The 25,004-nt window shown below is 41.4% G+C and overlaps 1 protein-coding gene across 3 annotated transcripts in view; it reads left to right on the plus strand.

Moving 5' to 3' along the window:
• LOC124789961 overlaps positions 1-25,004 on the plus strand; it is a 101,252-nt gene that overhangs the window by 21,202 nt on the left and 55,046 nt on the right. For all 3 annotated transcript variants that reach the window (XM_047257497.1, XM_047257495.1, XM_047257496.1), the window contains 3 exons: positions 9,420-9,670; positions 19,421-19,797; positions 23,604-23,822. In XM_047257497.1, the coding sequence (XP_047113453.1) occupies positions 9,420-9,670; positions 19,421-19,797; positions 23,604-23,822 (847 nt within the window). The remainder of the gene's footprint in view (positions 1-9,419; positions 9,671-19,420; positions 19,798-23,603; positions 23,823-25,004) is intronic.

Consider the following 25,004-nt stretch of genomic DNA (forward strand, 5'->3'; position numbering starts at 1 on the left):
ATTGTTTTAAGCAATTATTTGCAGATTGTCACTGTTGTAATTATGTTCTATCATAATAATGAGTTACTTCTAATTTTATGAAAAGGATAGTTGCTACTTCCATATAGTGGAGATTCTGAGTTGCAGATTGGCACAACATGCAGACTGTCGGAAATGGAGCTTTTGACCAAGGCTTTTGTCGAAAATAAACGACACACACACACACACACACACACACACACATGCAGATGCAACTCGCACACACATGAGCACAGTCTCTGGCAGCTGAAGCCAGACTGCGAGCAGCAGCAGCAGCACATGATGGGAGAGGCAACTGGGTGGGGTGAGGAGGAGGCTGGGGATGGTAAAGTGCTGCAAGTGGGGGCTTGCAGGGATGACATGGAGAGAGGGTAGGGCAGCTAGGTCCAGTCAGGAGATTAAACAGGGGGAGGAGGGGTAGCAGAGAATGGGAACAAGGAAGGAGTTGGATGGGTAGGACGACGACTAGCGAAGTTTGAGGCCAGGAGGGTTACGTTAAGGTAGGACATATTGCAAGGAGAGTTCCCACCTGTGCAATGCAAAAAATATGGTCAGGTAATGCATCTAGTCATTTACTGATATATGAGCCATGAGGCAAGGGGTTGGGAACAGTGGTTGTGTAGGGATGGACGAGGATATTGCTTAGGTTCGGTGGGTGCCGGAATACTGCTGTGGGAGGGGTGGGAAGAATAGTGGGTAGGACATTTCTCATTTCAGGGCACGATGAGTAGTATAAGTCCTTTCCAAAGGCCTCACCTTTTTCCCTATTACCAAATTCGGTCGAGCAGGACTTGTTTGTATTGGTTAATACAAAAGAAAATGAGAAGAAAAGAAAAAGAAAAGGTTGAAAATGTGGGAAGAAATGGTGAATAAAAAGGGGGTTTTAAAATCGTAAATGACCGTGAAAAAGGGAAAGAATGAAAAGCAAATCGGGCTTCGTATTACAGAAAAGCTATCGGACTTCGTGATTCGTAAAAGCTATTGTTGGGGTGGTCCTTCTGGCGTTTTTGAGCAAAAGTTAAACCAATTTCCACTACAAAAATTATTGAGAAAGAACAGAGAATAACAAAATGTAACTGACAGGGGGAAATGGCATAGATAAGAGTTCATCCTTTACCAGGTTAAATGTCTTCTTTCATGCGGCGTCCAGGTATTCAAAAATCTCCTACTTCATTTCTGTGTGAAAAGTCTGCTCCGAAATCTTGCAATCGTCCAGGAATCACTAATTTATACAAATGAAAATCATCTTGATACTGAATGCAATTTTATTTACTTGGCTACTTCCATCGTCCGAATTTCATAACTTCCACAATATGTCTACACATTAAAATCAGATCGAGACTAGCTAATAAGTTTTTTACGTTTTCATCAGATCACGTCTGCATTAAGCTTCCGCTCTCAAGAGACGAATAAAGAAACAGATAGAAAAACAAAAAAAGTTACAATTTTAGTATTTTCTCTGCCGTTGAGCACTCATACCGCTGCACCGGTATAATTTTTATCTGAGGGAACGAGTGTAGCGCGGCGAAATTCAAAGTCCTGCTACATGTTAAAGACCTTCTCTCCTTCTTCTGGTCCCTACTGTGGAAACATTTTTCACTGCTGACCCTGCCAATCAGACTCAGCCAAAGACCAATGTTAAAACCTGCCTGACTGAGTTTACTCCTTCATCCAACCGTGATCCACCCCCACTGCCCCCAAATCACCCTATTAACTTATCAGAATTTCCTAACCTCAAACCTTGCCTCACCATCATTCCCCAAATCCTTCAACATGCAAACTAGCTTTACATCTGCAGAAAAACTGCAATCCTGACCTTATAATCCTACGTGCTGACAAAGGCACAACCACTGTTGTTTTGAACTGCAAGAATTATCTGCCAGAAGGATTCCATCAGCTGTCACATTCATCCACCTACAAACCCTGCCACAGTGGCCCCATTCCATAAATCCAGCAGGATCTCCAGTCTCTCCCAAAATTCATAGGCCCATCCCAGAACCTGTCCCCAGAGTCCATATCTCTCTCATCCCTACCACTCCCAGTACACCTACATTCTACATGCTTTGTAAAATCCATAAACCCAACCACCCAATACGCCCCATTGTGGCCGGTTACTGTACCCCCACTGAGAGAATCTCTGCTCTCATGGACCGACCCATTCAGCCTATTGCCCACAACGTACCCCTTATATATAAAAGATACTAACCATTTCCTCCACCCACTCTCCACAGTTTCCTGTTCCTTTACCACACAGTACCCTGCTTTTCACTAGTGATGCCACCTCCCTTTACACTAATATCTCTAGTGCCCATAGCCTCACCACAATTGGACACTACCTTTCCCTATGCCCGACGGATTCCAAATCAACAATGTCCTTTGTATTCACCTCGCCCACAATTACGTCTCCTTTGAAGGCATTATCTACAAACAAATCCAGGGTGTGGCTATGGGCACCCACATGTCACCATTCTATGCAATCCTATTCATGGGACATCTAGAGGAATTCTTCTTAAACATTGGGAATTCCAAACTCATCACCTGGTTCAGATTCATTGCCGTCATCTTTTGTGATCAGGATTGAGGTTGAGGACACCCTATCTACACTCCTCCAGGACATCAACACCTTCTCCCTCATTCGCTTAACCTGATCCTACTCTACCCAGCAAGCCACCTTCCTTGATGTTGACCTCCACCTCAAAGATGGCTATACCAGTAACCTTTGTCCATGTCAGACCTGCCAACCATCAGCAGTACCTCCACTTCGACAGCTGCCACCCACTCCGTACCAAGAAGTCCCTTCCTCACAGCCTCTGAAAATTTATTGATGGTCTCATCGAGGTCTTTGCAGACCGTAATTACCCTTCCAATCTTGAACAAAAACAGATATCCCATGCCTTATCTTCCCAGCCACTCACCACCTCCCACAGTCCCACCATCTGGCCACAGAGGAGTATTCCTGTCATGGTGGCTCGGTACCACCTCTCATCGTGCCCTGAAATGTGAAATGTCCAACCCACTATCCTTCCCACCCCTACCACGTTCGTATTCTGGTGTCCACCAAACCTACGCAATATCCTCATCCATCCCTACACAACACCTGCTCTCAACACTTTGCCTTGTGGCTCATATCCCTGTAATAGACCAAGATGCAAGACCTGCCCCATACATCATCCCATCACCATCTACTCCAGTACGGTCACATACATCGCCTATCCCATCAAAGGCAGGGCTACATGTGAAACCAGTCACGTGATCTACAAGCGTGGACATGTCAACTAACGATCTGTCTGTCTGCATGAATGGCCACCAACAAACTGGCCAAGAAACAGCTGGATCACCCTGTTGCTAAGCTCGCTGCCCAATACAACGTTCTGCATTTCAGTGGCTCCTTCACAGCCTATGCCATCTGGATCCTTCCCAACAACACCAGCTTTTGTGAGTTGCACCGGTGGGAACTCCCCTTGAAATGTGTCCTACGTTAACGTAACCCTCCTGACCTCAAACTTCATTAGTCATTATCCTGTCCATCCAGCCCCTTCCCTGTTGCCATTCCAGCACTACACAACCCTGCATTCCATAGACACACTCAGTCTCTTTTTTCCCCCTAAGGTAAGTCTTTCCGCTCCCGGGATTGGAATGACTCCTTCCCCTCTCCCTTAAAACCCACTTCCTTTCGTCTTGCCCTCTCCTTCCCTTTTTCCTGACTAAGCAACCGTTTGTTGCGAAAGCTAGAATTTTGTGTGTATGTTTGTGTTTGTTTGTGTGTCTATTGACCTGCCAGCGCTTTCGTTCGGTAAGTCACATCATCTTTGTTTCTTTATATATATAATTTTTTTTTATAGTAAGAAAAGAAAAAGAGGGGCAGGATGTCAAACCGGGCGACTGGGAGCAGGAGAGGCACCACAGAACATTTTAATTTCCACTGTCCTGAATATAGTTTGATGACATCCAGTAAAAGATATACACTTTTCAATTCCACGGAGCGAAATACGGTGACATGTGATAGAAGAATGCTGTCTGACGAGCGGTGGCACTGCACTTGGGCACACTTCAGACCAAATAACATGTCTTACATTTCCTTGAACATATATGTTTTATGTATCAGACTCTTCAGAAAGATGTGCGCTACAAAATGAACATATTTTTGAAAATTCGATTTTTTAAAAAATATTTGACGTTGTCTCAAATGCTCGAGGGAGGGGGGCTGGGAGGGGAGGGCGCGGGGGTAGCCACTATCTGAGTATTTTCCCGGTTCGGAAATATTGTAGATTCAAGGCTGATGCCCAGAGCAGTCTGACAACGAGTAATACTGGGGAAGTGTATAGTCTCCACGTGACCCGTGTTTACATTTAGTGATTTTGCTGTTTCTTCTTCGTTTACTGCTCTCACGTCAAATGAAAACAAAATGGATTTCTGTGGCTGGGCACTATCAAGTGAATTAAAATACATCCACATAGTTATGGAAGGCTAACGTACATAGTTTCAGATTTTATTTTATTTCCACTTTTCTGACAGCCATGCATTAATCGCCTTGTAGAACAATGAAGTTATTTTTGTCGGTTTGCCAAAGAAATTTCGTTTTTATTGATCTTTTACACCGAGGCAATCAATGTGTTTGAAACAAAGTGTTTCGTTCCACACTATTGGCTAATTTCAACTGCTCGCTGCATTTCAAGTGCGTGTTTTCACCTTCTAGCACATACGGCATTATGCCATAATGAAGAATCAAAAATGAGTTAATACAGTACTGGTACTCCAAGAAAATTTACATCCCGAAACCCACACTGAAAAGCGAAATTCCAATGCTATTGGAGTATCCTCTGATCTCTCTTTTCTTTTATGACATAATGTAAGATCTTTTAATGTTTTACATGTAGCAAACATACAGGCTTCCTGCATCATAGCAGCTGCCAAAGCACAGTGACGCCTGTTATCTGGCGCTCTCCGATGACTTTTGAAATGAACCTATTTCTAACAGGTCGTGGGAAAATATTGCGAATGGTGTTTTGCAATGCGCTACTTTCAAAGTAAATTTCCTTTTACGTAAGTTGAACTATGTGTGAGAATGTATGATGATTTTTCTTAAATCACAGAGCGTTTGATGACGAGCCATTTTAGAAGTATTTCGAGCCCAGAAGATCAGACATTCATGTCGTTATTATGAGCAAATTGATGTAGTACTACGGGAAGCTCTCTCTTCTCTGTGGTAGCTAATTTATTTGTGGAAAAGTTTGAGGACAAGTCACTGGACTCGGCTAAAAATTTTGCTGGCACATTTGTGTGATATATCTTAAAGTGTAACTCGCACAAAAAATATCAACATTACATGTGAAAGCTTAGCTTCTCTTGCAGCTTATTAACCTTAGAGACCAATATTATGTGTGAAAGTTTTGCTTTTCTTGTAGCAACACTATGTATATTAATTTAAAACATTATATATAAAAACAAAGATGAGGTGACTTACCGAATGAAAGCGCTGGCAGGTCGATAGACACACAAACAAACACATACATACACAAGAATTTTGTGTGTATGTATGTGTTTGTGTTTGTTTGTGTGTCTATCGACCTGCCAGCGCTTTCGTTCGGTAAGTCACCTCATCTTTGTTTTTATATATAATTTTTCCCACGTGGAATGTTTCCTTCTATTATATTGATATAATTTAAAACATTAACTTTTCCTGTTTGTGTATCCACGCTACTGAACAGTGATATTGCTATTAGCGGACTACATCACGTGACATGAGCTATGACTATCTTACAAAAGCACTTCGCAATCTCAATAACAATGGTTCGAAAAGTGACATGCTGTGTTTGGTGGAATACAGATTTATACTTTCGTAATACGAAAATATGCAGCGTACATGTTGCTGAACATCAAAAATCTTTCCAGAAAGAGTTTTCTTCCCTGAGTTTAGTTTCCTAAAGTGCTGGGAAATTCTACGCCTGTGTATAAAAATGTAACCATTCAAAGGATTGATAAGTTTTACAGTTCCGAGGAAAAATATACTGTCAATTAATTACACGGAAAAAGTGTGTTTCATCTGAGAGAAAGTGTATTTTTGACCGGAAAGTCCGGGAAAAATCTGCGAATTTGTTTTCCTTGTCTGCGGGTACACCCTGATTTTGATATTCAAGCCTTCTCTTTGGTGAATTGGGGCTCTTCCAGTGCAATGGAGTTCTAGAATATTGCTCAGGTGTGTGCGACCAATATAAGGTAGGACTAACAGGGATATTGAACATATACAGAGAAGAAAAGTTGCTTCTCACTATATAGTGGAGATGCTGAGTCGCAGATCGGCACAATAAAAAGATTGTCTTAAATAAGGTTTCGGCCAGTATGGTGTCCATCAAAAATAGAACACACACACACACACACACACACACACACACACACACACACACACACACACACACCCTCTCTCTCTCTCTCTCTCTCTCTCTCTCTCTCTCTCTCTCTCTCTCTCTCTCTCTGCAGTCTCTGGCAAGTGAAGTCAGAGTGTGGCTTTAGTTGCCAGAGACTGCAGAGAGAGAGAGAGAGAGAGAGAGAGAGAGAGATAGTGTGTGTGTGTGTGTGTGTGTGTGTGTGTGTGTGTGTGTTCCTTAGAAGGAACAACTACAATTTAAAGTTGCATTGATATACATTTCCACTGCAAAAGGTATTCTGCATTTCTAGCTAAGAATTTGTCAGTACTCTGTGTGTATTTTAAGAGGGATGTGCGGAACCATCATTGTGACAAGTAAATTTTTATGTATTTTTTACCATAATGGATGTTTCGGAGAGTTTGAACACATTTATCCTCTGTACAGAATTACTTTAGGATTGACACTTCAGCAGGAGCACATAGAGGGGCGGAGCATAATTACTACATCCTGCACTGTGAGCAAACATGTAATCTTGTATTTCATTCAACCTGCTCACACTAGCAAACTGTTCAGTGTATAGAGATACAACTGGCTGTGTGTTCTGAAAGAGGGGAGCTGTGATTTCATTTTGCTTTTATTTATGACAATAAATTTTTAATAAGATACATGGAGAGATTGCAAAAATGTGTTTCCTGGTAATGCTATCAGACCTTTGATGCACAAGAAAGTGTTTTGTTGTTGAGTTTAGATCACAGTTCCCCAAACTTTTTATCCCGTCGACCCCTTCATAGAATATTTGCCTTCTTATCAACCCCATATTAAGTATTTAACAAAAACATTTTTTTTATTTCTGATGTTACAACCTCCAGATTAATTATTCAACAAAAACATTAAATAATTTATTTGCATTTCTGATGTTAAGCAATAAGGAGACCAGCATAACAATCCAACAAAAGAACTTATAATTTCCATACCTTACAAAATCCACCCAATAAGTTTAACAGAGAGAGAAGATATTCTCCAGCGTTGTTATAATCTTTAAAAAAAAAATAGTAAAATAATGTATAGATGGAAATTTGCCTATAGTTCTTAAACCATACACGCTGTAATATGTAAAACCCACAATTATATTTGGAAATTAAGTTATACTGAATGAAGAAGCCTCTTACTGTCTTTTTTTTTACTACTGTATACTTCAAAATGTTAACATACCTTTGTATTGAAGTAATTTATATTAGCGGGTGGATGTATCTGAAGAGAATCAGCAAGATTATTGATATTCAGTTGAAAATTGGTAAGTTTTAATTGCAGATCACCACGTTTTCCAAGTTCTGTTTGTTCCCCTGTTTCGTCAAAATTCTGTTTGTGTAGCTAAAACCAACTACAACCACAAATAAAGTTGGGAATGCAAGTAAGACAGGTTCGACTTCTGCTCTGAGCTTGCAATATTTTTTGTTAGCAGTATTGTTATTGCACCAAAATTCCATGAGGTTCTTATTTTTAAGCAATGCTTAAGCTTCGAGATCTGCAAATATTTCAGTTAGTTCATTTCTAAGCCAGGTTCACTATCTTCATTATCTATTTTTGCATCAAGTGGAATAGCAAACCATTCTGGAGCAAGCATATTCCCCAAGTCTTCTAAACATGCTTTAAAATCTTTTCTTAATTTATCAAGATATTTAATTTATGTCTCCAGATCATGGTCTAAAATATTTTCATTTTCTTGTAGTGCTCACAAGTTTGAAATAGTAACAATTGGATCATGCCAGTGAAGATATAAATAGCTCCATTTTTACTGGAATGGCCACTGTGAATGTTGGAGCTTGAACAACTGTAAAGTTTTTTTTCCTTGCAAATGCTTGTTTACTTCATTAAATTTCAAATAAAGGTCTGCTAGAGAGAATATATTGTTCTTCCACTGTTTTAACTCACGATATAGTGATAGATCCAGATTCCTAAGGAATTCTTCAGTAGAGTCGTACAAGTCAACAAGCCTGTGCAAAATATCACCTCTTGGCGAATACATAGAAAGAAGGATCCTTTATTGTATGATTATATGATAGCGGAACAAACACTGGTAGCAGTTACTTCTGTAAAATATCTGGGAGTATGCGTGCGGAACGATTTGAAGTGGAATGATCATATAAAACTAATTGTTGGTAAGGCGGGTACCAGGTTGAGATTCATTGGGAGAGTGCTTAGAAAATGTAGTCCGTCAACAAAGTAGGTGGCTTACAAAACACTCGTTCGACCTATACTTGAGTATTGCTCATCAGTGTGGGATCCGTACCAGGTCGGGTTGACAGAGGAGATAGAGAAGATCCAAAGAAGAGCGGCGCGTTTCGTCACTGGGTCATTTGGTAACCGTGATAGCGTTACGGAGATGTTTAATAAACTCAAGTGGCAGACTCTGCAAGAGAGGCGCTCTGCATCGCGGTGTAGCTTGCTCGCCAGGTTTCGAGAGGGTGCGTTTCTGGATGAGGTATCGAATATATTGCTTCCCCCTACTTATACCTCCCGAGGAGATCACGAATGTAAAATTAGAGAGATTAGAGCGCGCACGGAGGCTTTCAGACAGTCGTTCTTCCCGCGAACCATACGCGACTGGAACAGGAAAGGGAGGTAATGACAGTGGCACGTAAAGTGCCCTCCGCCACACACCGTTGGGTGGCTTGCGGAGTATAAATGTAGATGTAGATGTAGATCTTTCGTTTCATCACATTCTTCTCATTACTATGCAAACAATTGGAAATTGAGAGGGTAACCTTTAATTTTATTTAGCGACCTTGTGCACACTTTTACAGTATCTTGAAGTTCGCCGTTTAATTTAGGCAGGTGCTCACTTTCAGGTTCGTATCATATATACTCTTCATGGTTGTCACAAGAAAAGGGAGGGGGGGGGGGATTTTAGAGGTATGCAAAGTATTCTGTAACACACACTGTAAAATGGCCTTCAGAATATTGCTTAGATGTATGCATACATATCACTTACAGTAACAAACAGTGTTCTATAAAATAATCAACAATTGTTGACAGAAAACCAGGAAAAAAAGGCTGCAAGAAAAACGTTACATCCTGTTGACAAGAATGGCAGCATCAAAGATATTAAACAGGTACAGAATAAGGACATCAAATCATTCACTTCAAAGAATGACATACCTTGTGCAGATGAAACTGAGAAGGCCCCAGAAACGCAATTAGAGTTGAAGGAGAGCCCTCCCATTAAGGAGAAGGGAGGTGATAGCCCAGAAATTGTGAAAAATACTGAGAAACAATTGGATGAACAGGTAAATACAGCAGCTGTTTTTAACTATAGCAGATATTTTGATATATTTTTCTTTGTAACATTTTATGATACTTCATTGTCTTGTTCATTTGGTATATGTTGTTGTCATATTGTGTGCTTTATTCTAATACCTATCTATTTTAAAATATATCACAAACTACAATTGTGTTTCTTTTGCACACTCATTGCATTACTTGTACCATGGAAACAGAAACTACCCACTCCTTGCACATTTAAATTTTTTTCCTCTTTCTTGAAGCAAAGAAATGCTAATTGAAAATAAATTCCTGTTTGCTAAGCGAGTGACCGTGTTTCATTAACCGTCTTAAAATAATGTAGCAATTTAAGAAATAAATATAAGTAAATAAATGCCACATGTGTCAACTTCACTTGGAATTTGAGCAGAACTGTACTGTACTGGGCATTGTCATCCTGCATTGGTTTTTCATACAGTTTTTTTCTTTTTTTTCTTGGATAAATATATGTATTATCTCACTTCCTTAGTTTTACAGAGAAAGATTCTAAGTTATAACCTTTCTCTTTAACAAGTAATCCTAATTTATTGACTGAATATGAATTGTGTTAGGCGATTACACAATTACTGATTTCGTGCAGTTCTTGTTCCAACACATACGACAACATTTGACATGGTTGGGTAAGAGTGTGTATGTGTAAAGTTGTAACCATCCCTGTATATCCTAATTAGGTGAGCACCACTTGTTGCCCAGGTATGTATTTATTCCAATCTTCTATTAGTTCATCTCCTGCTACCACCTCTTCCTGTTCATCTCCTCTCCTTTCCTTTGTGTGTCCATTCCCTCCATGCTCCTCTCTCTTTGCTTTCTCTGTCCATTTTGTCCTCCCCCTTTGCCTTTTCATCTCGTCGCCCACCGCCTGTGTTTTCCCTTCTCTGTCTCTACCCAACTCCTCCTCTTTCTTTTCTCTGTCCATCTCCTCCTCCTATCTACGTCTATCTCCTCCTTCCCCATTGCTGTCTGTCCTCATCCTCCATTCTTTCTCCACTCACACTTACACCAATAGGAGGTTGGTGGTTCGTACCACTACAGTATTTCTCTCCAGATTGTAACTAATGTGTGTAACAACCTTAATTGAAATCATTCCAGGGGTTTAGGCTGAGCTTTTTACCTGCGGCTTTGGTACATATGCACATGTCAGATATACTTCACATGTATTTAAAATATTTCACACACATCTGTACACATATCTCACCTGTATTTCTACTAAATTTCACCCTGCAGTTTCATTTTCATGCAGTTCACTGTTTATGACATCGTATCTTCCGAACTACATACTGTACAATAACATATGTGCACAAGTACATCTAGTGGTGTATGTACCTACTGTCTGCGAAATGTGTTGTGAATCGATTTACTAGTGCAGAAGTAATAAATTAAAATGTCATGCATGATGTGGCATCAGTTCATTTTCATTATTCAAGTAGTTCACACTAGCTGTCACACTTGGGAGGGAACCAACACTGTTTCTGATCTTCGCCTACCACGGTGGACAATAGTTCATTTTGGCCTCGAAGACAGCCGACTCATTATTTTATTGAGCCTTAACTTAGGGCAGTTGACATTCTTTGGGAAAACACTGCAGTGGCAGTGAGGTGACGGATTTACATTAGTCTATATGCTTCATTTGTTGATTTTAGGGGAACGAAAAGGAAGATACACGTGTAGAATCTGGTTCATTCTTCCATTCTCTGTCCATAAATAGGTGTTCTATTTCCTATCTGCACATACCCCACCCCTGAACACATACACACACACATTCTCTCTCTCTCTCTCTCTCTCTCTCTCTCTCTCTCTCTCTCTCGATGAGGCGGGAGGAGGTAGTACTTGAAGTAGTGTTTGTGGATGCCTTTATGATTTATATACGAAAACACTGTAATGTGATGATAATGAGGCAATATTGATAGGCGATTCCATGGAGTACTGCGTGCACAACGACCATATATGTTACATTAAAAGGAAAGTAAACAGCGGCTTCAGTTATTGTGATCGCTTCTCAGTTTTGGTTATTGATAACTTGATGCCAGTGTCTAATTTGTACGTATAAGACTGTAGATGATCACTATGTCTGTCTCTCAACATTCCTCATCAGCCACGGTGGGGTTGCCTATGCATTACTCAGCGTCAACCCGAACATGGAACAGTTGTATCACAATCGGCCAATGCTTCTCTTGTAATGCCCTGAAGTGAGGCATATTCACCTTACTATTCTTCCTTCACCTCCCATAGTGACATTTCATTGCATTATAGGTACATATTGTCTTGGTTTGTCACTGTGGCCATCATGCTCTCCATCACCTGCGTCCTACATCGTAACCCTGTGGAACATTTAACTTCAAGGCCAGCCCTATATACCTACACCATCTACTATGCGAGCCCTGCCACTGGCATTACTTACCCCCATCAAACATAGGAACACTTTCGAATGCAACCACACCTTTTACCATCTACACTGCAACTACTACTCAGCATTCTTGTCGGTATGACCACGTGCAAACTACCTGTTCTACAAGACTGCAATTCTGCTCAGCACCTCTTTTGTTTGGTAAGCAACAATCTAACCCATTTACATAGTTTTTTTCAGTCCTGTATTTTCGTTTAATGAGAGCAGCCACTTTGGCTATACACTGGTATATTAATCTACATTTACTTCTATACTCTGCAAACCACTGTGAGGTGCATGAAAGAGGGTATGACCCATTGTACCAGTTACTATAGTTTTTTCCCCATTTCATTTACGTATGGAGTGTGGGAAGAATGATCGTTTGAATGCCTCTGTGCTTGCAGAAATTATTATAATCTTATTATTGTGATCCCCATTTGAGGAATATGTAGGGGATTGTAATATATTCATATAGTCATCATTTAAAGTGTGTTCTTCTAACTTTGTTAATAGACTTTCTCTGTACAGGTTACATCTGTCTTAAAGAGTCTTCCAGGTCAGTTTGCTTCAGTAACTCTGTGACACTCTCCAATGGATCAAACAGATGTGTGATCATTAATGCTGTCCTTCTCTGTATACGTTTAGTATCCTTTGTTAGTCCAGTTTGGTATGGGTCCCACCTACTTGAGCATTATTCTAGAACAAGTTGCACGATAGATTTGTAAGCAATCTCATTTGTAGACTTATCGCGCTTCCCTGGTATTTTACCAATAAACTGAAGTGTACCAGGCTGCTTTACTCACAACTGAGCCTAGGTGACAATTCCATTTCATAATCCTACAAAGTGTTACATCCAGGTATTTTTATGAGCTGGCCGATTACAACAGTGACTCATTGATATCATAGTAATAGGGTACTACATTTTTTTGTTTTGTTAAGTGCACAATTCTACAATCCTGAACAATTAAAGCAAGTTACCAATCTTTGCACCACTTTGAAATCTTATGAAGATCTGACTGAATATTTATGCAGCTTCTTTCAGATAGTATTTCATTATAGATAACTGTATCATTTTCAAAAAACCTGAGGTTACTGTAAATACTGTCAAAAAGTCATTAATATACATCATTTGAACAGCAAGGGTATCAACACATTTCCTTGGGGCACACCTGAAGTTATTTCTATATCTGACAATGACTCTCCATCCAACATAACATTCTGCGTCCTCCATACCAAAAAGTCCTCAATCCAGTCACAAATTTCACTTGATACCCATATATTTATACTTCAAAAAATAAGCACAGGTGTGCTACTGCGTAAAATGCATTTTGGAAATTAAGAAATACTGCACCTACCTGACTGCTTTGACCGAAAGCTTTCAGTATGTCTTGTGAGAAAAGTGTGAGTTGGGCTTCACATGGTCGATGTTTTCGAAATCCGTGCTGATTGGCATGGAGGAGATCTTTCTGTTAGAGATATTTGAGCTCAGAATATGTTCCAAGATTATACAAAACATCAATGTTAGAGATATTGGACATTAGTTTTGTGGATTACTTCTACTACCCTTCTTGTTGAAGGGTATGAGCTGTCGTCGCCCCCCCCCCCCCCCCCCCCCGAACACCCCCCTCCCTCCCCCCAAGATCAGGGCACGATTTTTTGTTCGAGGGATCTATGACAGATTAGAGATAGAAGAAGGACTAACTCAGTTGCAAATTCTGTTTAGAATGTGATAGTAATTCCATCAGGCCATGGAGCTTTATCCACTTTTAACAATTCAGCTGTTGCTCAACACCACTGACACTAATACTTCATCTTTTCAGTGGTGTGAGGATGAAATTGGAGCAGTTCACCTGGGTTATGTCAGCTTTTGCTTTGAATCCCTCTATTTCAGTTCCTGTGTCATTCGCTAGGAACTGGGCACTAACTTTGATATCACTGATAGCCATTACATACAACCAGAATTTCTTTGGGTTCTGTGAAAGATCATTTAACAGTATTCCTCTGCGGTAGTCATTGAAGGCTTCACACATTGCTCTCGTCAGCTAAATGCATTTCATTCAGCATCTCTCTGTCTATAGTCCTATGCTTTGCTTCACACCAATTTTGCTGTAGTTTCTGTTTGTTTACAGTGACTGAATATCATGGAGGGTCCCTCCCATTGTTAACTGTTCTACTGGATGCATATCTATGCATGGTCAATTATTCTTTTAATGTTGAGATATGGCCCTACTGATTTTTTACCTAGTGTACAGTGTGTGTGTGTCTAAAACATTCCACGTAGGAAAAATACATCTAAAAACAAAGATGATGTGACTTACCAAATGAAAGTGCTGGCAGGTTGACAGACACACAAACAAACACAAACATACACACAAAATTCGAGCTTTCGCAACAAACTATTGCCTCATCAGGAAAGAGGGAAGGAGAGGGAAAGACGAATGGATGTGGGTTTTAAGGGAGAGGGTAAGGAGTCATTCCAATCCTGGGAGCGGAAAGACTTACCTTAGGGGGAAAAAAGGACGGGTATACACTTGCACGCACACACATATCCATTCACACATATACAGACACAAGCAGACATATTTAAAAGCAAAGAGTTTGGGCAGAGATGTCAGTCGAGGCGGAAGTGCAGAGGCAAAGATGTTGTTGAATGACAGGTGAGGTATGAGTGGCGGCAACTTGAAATTAGCGGAGATTGAGGCCTGGTGGGTAACGGGAAGAGAGGATATATTGAAGAGCAAGTTCCCATCTCCGGAGTTCGGATAGGTCGGTGTTGGTGGGAAGTATCCAGATAACCCGGACGGTGTAACACTGTGCCAAGTTGTGCTGGCCGTGCACCAAGGCATGTTTAGCCACAGGGTGATCCTCATTACCAACAAACACTGTCTGCCTGTGTCCATTCATGCGAATGGACAGTTTGTTGCTGGTCATTCCCACATAGAATGCATCACAGTGTAGGCAGGTCAGTTGGTAAATCACGTGGGTGCTTTCACACGTGGCTCTGCCTTTGATCGTGTACACCTTAAGGTTACAGGACTGGAGTAGGTGGTGGTGGGAGGGTGCATGGGGCAGGTTTTACACCAGGGGCGGTTACAAGGATAGGAGCCAGAGGGTAGGGAAGGTGGTTTGGGGATTTCATAGGGATGAACTAACAGGTTACGAAGGTTAGGTGGACGGCGGAAAGACACTCTTGGTGGAGTGGGGAGGATTTCATGAAGGATGGATCTCATTTCAGGGCAGGACTTGAGGAAGTCGTATCCCTGCTGGAGAGCCACATTCAGAGTCGGATCCAGTCCCGGAAAGTATCCTGTCACAAGTGGGGCACTTTTGTGGTCCTTATGTGGGAGGTTCTGGGCTTTAGGGGACGAGGAAGTGGCTCTGGTTATTTGCTTCTGTACCAGGTCAGGAGGGTAGTTGCGGGATGTGAAAGCTGTTTTCAGGTTGTTGGTGTACTGGTTTAGGGATTCCGGACTGGAGCAGATTCGTTTGCCACGAAGACCTAGGCTGTAGGGAAGGGACCGTTTGATGTGGAATGGTGGCAGCTGTCACAATGGAGGTACTGTTGCTTGTTGGTGGGTTTGATGTGGACGGACGTGTGAAGCTGGCCATTGGAAAGATGGACGTCAACGTCAAGGAAAGTGTCATGGGATTTGGAGTAGGACCAGGTGAATCTGATGGAACCAAAGGAGTTGAGGTTGGAGAGGAAATTCTGGAGTTCTTCTTCATGAAGATGTCATCAATAAATCTGTACCAAACTTAGGGTTTGCAAGCCTGGGTAACCAAGAAGGCTTCCTCTAAGCGACCCATGAATAGGTTGGCATAGGAGGGGGCCATCCTGGTACCCATGGCTGTTCCCTTTAATTGTTGGTGTGTCTGGCCTTCAATAGTGAAGAAGTTGTGGGTCAGGATGAAGTTGACTAAGGTAATGAGGAAAGAGGTTTTAGGGAGGGTGGCAGGTGATCGGCGTGAAAGGAAGTGCTCCATCGCAGCGAGGCCCTGGATGTGCGAAAGAACTCCAGAATTTCCTCTCCAACCTCAACTCCTTTGGTTCCATCAGATTCACCTGGTCCTACTCCAAATCCCATGACACTTTCCTTGACGTTGACCTCCATCTGTCCAATGGCCAGCTTCACACGTCCGTCCACATCAAACCCACCAACAAGCAACAGTACCTCCATTGTGACAGCTGCCACCCATTCCACATCAAATGGTCCCTTCCCTACAGCCTAGGTCTTCGTGGCAAACGAATCTGCTCCAGTCCGGAATCCCTAAACCAGTACACCAACAACCTGAAAACAGCTTTCACATCCCGCAACTACCCTCCCGACCTGGTACAGAAGCAAATAACCAGAGCCACTTCCTCGTCCCCTAAAACCCAGAACCTCCCCCAGAAGAACCACAAAAGTGCCCCACTTGTGACAGGATACTTTCCGGGACTGGATCCGACTCTGAATGTGGCTCTCCAGCAGGGATACGACTTTCTCAAGTCCTGCCCTGAAATGAGATCCATCCTTCATGAAATCCTCCCCACTCCACCAAGAGTGTCTTTCCGCCGTCCACCTAACCTTCGTAAACTGTTGGTTCATCCCTATGAAATCCCTAAACCACCTTCCCTACCCTCTGGCTCCTATCCTTGTAACCGCCCCCGGTGTAAAACCTGTCCCATGCACCCTCCCACCACCACCTACTCCAGTCCTGTAACCCGGAAGGTGTACACGATCAAAGGCAGAGCCACGTGTGAAAGCACCCACGTGATTTACCAACTGACCTGCCTACACTGTGATGCATTCTATGTGGGAATGACCAGCAACAAACTGTCCATTCGCATGAATGGACACAGGCAGACAGTGTTTGTTGGTAATGAGGATCACCCTGTGGCTAAACATGCCTTGGTGCACGGCCAGCACATCTTGGCACAGTGTTACACCGTCCGGATTATCTGGATACTTCCCACCAACACCGACCTATCCGAACTCCGGAGATGGGAACTTGCTCTTCAATATATCCTCTCTTCTCGTTACCCACCAGGCCTCAATCTCCGCTAATTTCAAGTTGCCGCCACTCATACCTCACCTGTCATTCAACAACATCTTTGCCTCTGCACTTCCGCCTCGACTGACATCTCTGCCCAAACTCTTTGCCTTTAAATATGTCTGCTTGTGTCTGTATATGTGTGGATGGATATGTGTGTGCGAGCGAGTGTGTACCCGTCCTTTTTTCCCCCTAATGTAAGACTTTCCGCTCCCGGGATTGGAATGACTCCTTACTTACCCTCTCCCTTAAAACCCACATCCTTTCGTCTTTCCCTCTCCTTCCCTCTTTCCTGATGAGGCAACAGTTTTGCGAAAGCTTGAATTTTGTGTGTATGTTTGTGTTTGTTTGTGTGTCTGTCGACCTGCCAGCACTTTCATTTGGTAAGTCACATCATCTTTGTTTTTAGATATATATTTCCTACGTGGAATGTTTAGGGAAACATTTCCCTCTATTATATATATAAAAATAGAGGGAAACATTCCACGTGGGAAAAATATATCTAAAAACAAAGATGATGTGACCTACCGAACGAAAGCGCTGGCAGGTCGATAGACACACAAACATACACACAAAATTCTAGCTTTCCCAACAAACAGTTGCTTCGTCAGGAAAGAGGGAAGGAGAGGGAAAGACGAAAGGAAGTGGGTTTTAAGGGAGAGGGTAAGGAGTCATTCCAATCCCGGGAGCGGAAAGACTCACCTTAGGGGGAAAAAAGGACGGGTATACACTCGCACACGCACACACACACACACACACACACAAACACACACACACACACACACACACACACACACACACACACACACACACACACACAAGCAGACATATTTTTTGTGTGTATGTTTGTGTGTCTATTGACCTGCCAGCGCTTTCGTTCGGTAAGTCACATCATCTTTGTTTTTATATATTAGTTGTCCTTTATAGTTTGGTAATCATTGGTGCCACTTTGGTCACTGATACCAGTTTTGATGTGGGCATCCTCAAAGAGGTCAGGTCTATTTGCTGCCATTAGATCCAATACATTTCCATCATGTTTGGGGTTCCTAACTATTTGTTCTTGGTAGTTTTCAGAGAAGGCATTTAGTAAAGTTTCACAGGTTGTCTTATCACGCCACCACAAGCAAAACTGTAATTTTCCCAATTAATTGTTGGATGATTAATGTATGACTGGTTTCAATCAGCTTTCTGTATGTAGTATTATGTGAGCTTCACTGCTTTTCATGAGCCTTTCAGTCTCTGGCACTTTGTTGCGAATGCTTTGGCAGTTAACCATTAGGATTTTAACACTCTCTTCTATGAGAGGCATTTCTTTCTACCTTACACTAATATTTCTGAGTTTCCTAAAGCTGTCATTATCTGGATTGGGTGGAGAGTTGCCTAATATAAAAAACCCACGTGTGCAGCCCATACACAGTCGGCTATCTGAGTAGCAGCCTCTCTTATGTGTAGTGCACACTTGACTGATTTAGGGGGACACTACAGTTCTCAACTTTTTGGTGCAAGTCAAGGAAGTTGCAGCCTAGCATCTCGACAAAACCTTTGAAGTCTGTGGTTTAGTCCTTCCACTTTACTCAGAACCAAAGGGCTATGATCAGTTCTGGGAACAGTGGTACAAATTGTGAACCTTGTTGAAATTCCATGTGCAAAGCTGGTCTTCTCAACCTTTTTTCTATCACTAATGTTCCTTTCACTTCAGGCAGTGATTAGTTTATTTTATATCAACTTGCACTATGATTCTGACTTTACATTAAGTGGCAGGTTTCCCTGCAAGTCATTTCACAAGTTAGAAAATGCCATAACACTTGCAGTATGACTGTCCCTATTGCTGAGACGGTGTAACAGGATCCCTGACAGTTCACAGTACTGTTGCCAGCTTTGAAGTGCGAAGCGCTAATGGCTGTAGGCGAAAACAGCAACCGTCTACAGAGCAGTGACAACAATGAGGTGTTGCTATAGAGATGTTTACAAAATTGTATCACGTTATTGGCTGAGGTAGGCTCGCGAATATGCCATGTTGTAACTGTCAGGCGTCAGCTCACGATGACTCAACTATAGTAAAGCACTGCGGTGTTCAAACCAGTATTTGGGCTGATGATAGCTGTACTGTACCTGTTACCTCCTTTAGTCTTTGTAAACAGTCGACTTGCAGAGGGGAAAATAGGGGAAAATTCTGGAGTGGAAGAGACATAAAATTGGCTTCTTCTGGAAATTTATAATTTTTCATAAAAATGTTACAGAATTAATATGACTCCCAAATTTTAGAGTGTACGTATCATAAGAATATTTTTCTTTCTCATAGGAGAAGATGGAGTCAGAGGAAGTGCAAGGGGAGGTAATGGATAAAAAATCAACACTACAACCAATTGAAACAATTGAAATAAAAGAAGAAAAACTCAGTGAAGCGGAAGAAGAAATTGTGGAAGAGGATACAAGTTTAAAAGTTCCTTGTGTTGAATCAACTACTCTGCCAGAGCTTGAGCAGAAATCCGATCCAAACAAGAAGATAGAAAATGTAATTAAAAGTGTTGCTGGAAAGGGTATGCGTCCAAATATAAACAAAGGGGCAGATGAAGGCTCAAGTGAAGATGAATATGTAGTAGAGAAAATTCTTGCAAAAAGATTCAATCCAAGAAGAAAGTACTATGAATATTTGCTGAAATGGGAAGGCTATCCACAGTGAGTATTCTGTTTTATCCTCTTTTTAACTTTTCTTTCAGCTGTGATTATACGTTCAGTCATGAGCAGTTGGATTAGATACACCTAACTCAACAGCATATAGCATTCCGTTTCACATTGATTATAGTGGTGATGAATTTTACTTTGGCCTTAACAGTAGACTGAAAGCATGATGGAGCCATCTTAATCCATAAGTATTCATCTGCTGCCAGCAACTCACAGAGATTGGACAGAACTTGGACCAGAATGCTCACGTCTCTGTCAGTGATGTTACAGTTGTGCTCGAAATGTCAGATGACTTGAAGAGCTATGTAACATTGTGACGAAATTCAGGTGTGTCAGGAGGTGTTTTTCTCTGATGAAAGCACAGTTTAGGAGTGAGATGCTGCAGCTGTACATGTGTGTATGATAAGACAGTAGATATCTGTATTGATACCCAGTGAGAGATGGTGGCAGGCAGCTGGTGGTCTCGTTTTGTCCCATGTAAATATCTCCTACATAAGAGCACCTCCACCACCTGCCTGATTGGTGCCCTGCTTGTGAGCAAGTGTATCACTTCATTTTCTGTTATAATTTACAATAGTCAGTGATAACATCTGTCATCAGTATGTTATTGCCCTTGAAGCTGACTGTGGTGGTGGCAGTTTTCTCCAAATCGAGGTGCTTACATTACAGGTTTGACACGGTTGTGTGTGATGGAATATGCTGAGTACCAAGTAGCTGCAATCAAATGCTCTGACATGCATTTTCAACTGTCACATTGGCAGCTAGTACTAAGTCTAATTGGCAGGTCAGTCACTCACATTACATGTATATTGTTCCCTTTACCATGACAACAGTAACAAACCCTCCCATACACTTCAGTTATCTTCAGTTCAATTGTTCATGTGTGTATTACTCCACTTTCTTTCATTACTAACTACCCTAAGACATTAAAGGTATTTAATGTCAAATAATTATCTATCCTGCCTATCACATGTGCCCTATAATAACATTGAGTTACATAAATTTTGATGAACATGCTTTAAATGCCCTTGGTAGGTGTCAGTATTATGCAGCCATAGGTTTAATGAGTCATTTTTGCAAAATACTGGCATAAATTACCTACAAAAGATTGGAAGAACTGGTAGAAACTGATCCATTGGTAGATTAATTTGGGTTCTGCAGAAATGTAGGCACATGCAAGGCAATACTGTGAATTATGACTTATCTTAGAAGGTAGATTGAAGAAAGACAAATCTACATGTATAACATTCATAAATTTAGAAAAGCTTTTGACTGGAATATGCTCTGAAATAATGAAGTTTATAAGGAACAAAATAGAGGGAGCAAAAAGTGATCTACAACATGTACAGAGACAAGTTGTAAGACTCAAAGGACATGAAAGGGAAGCATTAGTTGAGGAGGAGTGAGCCAGACCTGTAACCTATCCCTATGTTTTTTTCGGTCTGTACATTGAGCAAGCACTAAAGCAAACAAAGGAGAAATTTGGACACAAGGATTAAAGTTTAGGAAGAAAAAAATAAATACTGTAACATTTCCCCAGTGATGATATAAATCTGGCAAGAGAGAGCAAAGAACTTGGAAGATAAGATAAATGGAATGGCGAGTGCCTTGAGATTATCAGGCAAACCTCATCAAAAGTAAAGTAAGGGTAATAGCATGTAGTCAAATTACATCAGGTGATGTTGAATAATAATATCTACGTCCATACTCCTCAAGCCACTATGTCGTGTACTGCGAAGGTTACCATATACCACTACTAGTCACACTCTTTCCTTTTTTTTACTTATATCCATCTGCACAAAACCTTTTTTTCTCTCACATTGTCTTTGTGATCATTTAGAGAAATGTACGTTGGTGCCAGAAAAATCATTCTGCAGTCAGCTACAAATGCCCCCCCCCCTTTTTTAAATTGTCATTTTTCCTCCAGGGATTCCCACTGGAGTTCACGAAGCATCTCCGTAACATTCTCATGTTGATCTAACCTACCAGTAACTAATCTTAACAGCGCACCTCTGAATTGATGTGCTCCTTTAATTCAACCTGGTGGCGATCTCAAACACTCGAGCAGTACTCAAGACTGAGTTGTACTTGTGCCCTATAAGTGTCCCCTTTACAGGTGAAACCCACTTTTCTAAATTTCTTCCACTGATCCAAAGTTGCCTAATCGCTTTCCCTGCTACTGTCCTTATTGGTCATTCTGTTTCATATTGTTTTGCAACATTGGGTCGTGACATTTAATTGACGTGACTGTGTCAAGTAGTACACCACTAACACTGTATTCGAACATTATAGATGCTATTCAACTGCATTAACTCACATGTTCTGCATTTGGAGCATGTTGCCATTCATCACACCAAACAGAAGTTCTAAGTCATCCTGTATCCTTCTACAGTCACTCAACTATGTTCTATTACTTATGAAGTTTCTGAGCCTATTCTGTATGCTCATACCTGCATTGACAGCGTGAAAAGGGGCAGATCTGCATGTGATTGTGTTTATGGGGGGAAGGAAAGAGAGGGGGGGGGGGCAGGTCATTTATTGGAATCTGCTAAAATAGATCATGTATCAGAAGGTGTTAGAGATCGGAATCTGCAGTTATAAATCTTGTGTCAGTCTTAGTACAGCCATCTGCAAATCGTTAGGATCATCATTAGATAATGTCAGAGTTGAAATTTATTACTTGTGATTAAAGTTTTGTTAAATATCTAGAACACTTTAAATATTTGTTGTTTCAGTTCATCCATATGTTGTAGCAATGTTATTGTCATAGTTAAACATGATGTATTACTCTCAATTTCTTAATAATTACTGTAAAGTTTCTATGATTAACTAAGTGAACTAGAAATTGTGACTGTGTACTTATAATAGAGGGAAACATTCCACGTAGGAAATATATATCTAAAAACAAAGATGATGTGACTTACCAAATGAAAGTGCTGGCAGGTCGACAGACACAGAAACAACCACAAACATACACACAAAATTCAAGCTTTCGCAACAAACTGTTGCCTCATCAGGAAAGAGGGAAGGAGAGGGAAAGACGAAAGGATGTGGGTTTTAAGGGAGGGGGTAAGGAGTCATTCCAATCCCGGGAGCGGAAAGACTTACCTTAGGGGGAAAAAAGGACAGGTATACACTCGCGCACACACACACACACACACACACACACACACACACACACACACACACACACCTATGGATGGATGTGTGTGTGTGTGTGTGTGTGTGTGTGTGTGTGTGTGTGTGTGTGTGTGTGTGTGTGTGTGTGTGTGTGTGTGTGTGTGTGTGTGTGTGCGCGCGCGAGTGTATACCCGTCCTTTTTTCCCCCTAGGGTAAGTCTTTCCGCTCCCGGGATTGGAATGACTCCTTACCCCCTCCCTTAAAACCCACATCCTTTCGTCTTTCCCTCTCCTTCCCTCTTTCCTGATGAGGCAACAGTTTGTTGCGAAAGTTTGAATTTTGTGTGTATGTTTGTGGTTGTTTGAGTGTCTGTCGACCTGCCAGCACTTTCATTTGGTAAGTCACATCATCTTTGTTTTTAGATATATGACTGTGTACTTAATATCATATTTCTTGGTACTGCAATATTTTTCTTTTGTTTTGAGTCTTGTTTTCTTTTCCTCCTGAAGCAGTAGTTTTCCATATCATATGCAAATGAGAGCCAATGTTATTTCATTATAAGTACAGTAGATATCATATTTTGATAAAATTGTTGGGAAGAAGTATGTAACTTATTTCCGTAAATGTGCAATTTAGGTGATTTTAAAATTTGTGTTCAAACTGGTGTATTATTGTCACAGTGATCAAAATACGTGGGAGCCAGTGCATAATATGGCAGCTTGTGACAAATTGGTCGAGACATTTGAAAGAAATTTAGCAAGGCAGAAAGCAGCTCAACAACAGGGAAAGATAATGTCAGCTGCTACACCAAATCAAAAGCCTGTGTCAAGGACACCAAAACCCCAGGTGAAGAGTATAGAGCCACCAGTTGAACCAGGAAACAGTGGTGGCATTGAAAGGTAAGATGAGTAACCATGTATTGTCTCTCCCTCTTTGGGAGGGCAGTGGTTCAAATTCCTGTCTAACCATCAAGACTTAGATTTTCCATATTTTCCTTAAATTGCTTAAGATGAATGCTGGTGTAGTTCGTTTGAGAGGTCATGGCTGATTTCCATCTCCATCCTTCCTTAATTCCCCAAAATGAGTGTATGCTCCATCTCTAGAGACTAATTGTGGAGTGTCCTAGGTCTGCTAAAGTGAAATTAACACTCTGTATTACACTGTAAGGATGGATACACTATTATCGCTTGAAAATTCACAAAAAAGTCCACAACAGTTCATCATAAAGTTGCAGACACACCAAGAGAACAATAAAGATTCTCTGCAGCCATGTAAGTCTGTCAGCATCCATTTATTCACAATCATGAGAGTTGTCCAGATGAGTTCCAACTTGCAGACCATTCACATATGCACAGCATCAGTGATATAGATACTGTACTAGAAATCATGACGCTGAAGCCAGCAGTTGCTGGCGTTGTGTTTTCTGGATCCCTTCTGGTAGTCATTGATGCAGCAAGTGGAAAGAGATGCCTCTCCCTGGTGGACCTACTTTGATGTGACTGGACCTGTGGTTGTTGGACTGTCTTAGTCTGGCATCTTAGAGTTATACAGAGCTGGACTCAGTCCTGGCTTGAGGTGGAAGCTGCTGTTCGTAGACACAGCTGGCTTGCATGCTGTATCAGCATGGCGCCATTGGGTGAACATTAGTTGTCCACAACCAAATCGGATGATGCGTGGTAGCTCTGCTGGAACTTTCCCTAAGATGTGATCCCATATCTCCATGTCCATAGAGTAGTGGGGGGCGATGTTTGGTCTAGCACGTGTTGTCGGCAGAAGGTTCCGGAGTGTCCAGTGTTGTAGATCATGCAACAGTTTCACTGGAGAGTGTCCCTTGGTTGGTTTTTTTCTGAACTAGGTTGAGACCTCAGCTTTGGATTTTACCCTAAGAGATGTGATGGACTGTCCTGCTTCAGCATTGGAGACTGAGAAAAATGATGCTGTTGTCTGTTGCGTTATGCCATTCTGAGAGCAGAACCCTGAAACATATTAAATGAGATTTGGGGGCCATTGTCCATTATGGTCTTGGGGCCTCTTCAGTGGTGAATATTTTCTTCAAGCTGCATATTCGATCTGTTGCTGAA

This window comes from Schistocerca piceifrons, chromosome 3, assembly GCF_021461385.2.
Source record: "Schistocerca piceifrons isolate TAMUIC-IGC-003096 chromosome 3, iqSchPice1.1, whole genome shotgun sequence".
NCBI classification, from domain to species: Eukaryota; Metazoa; Arthropoda; class Insecta; order Orthoptera; family Acrididae; genus Schistocerca; species Schistocerca piceifrons.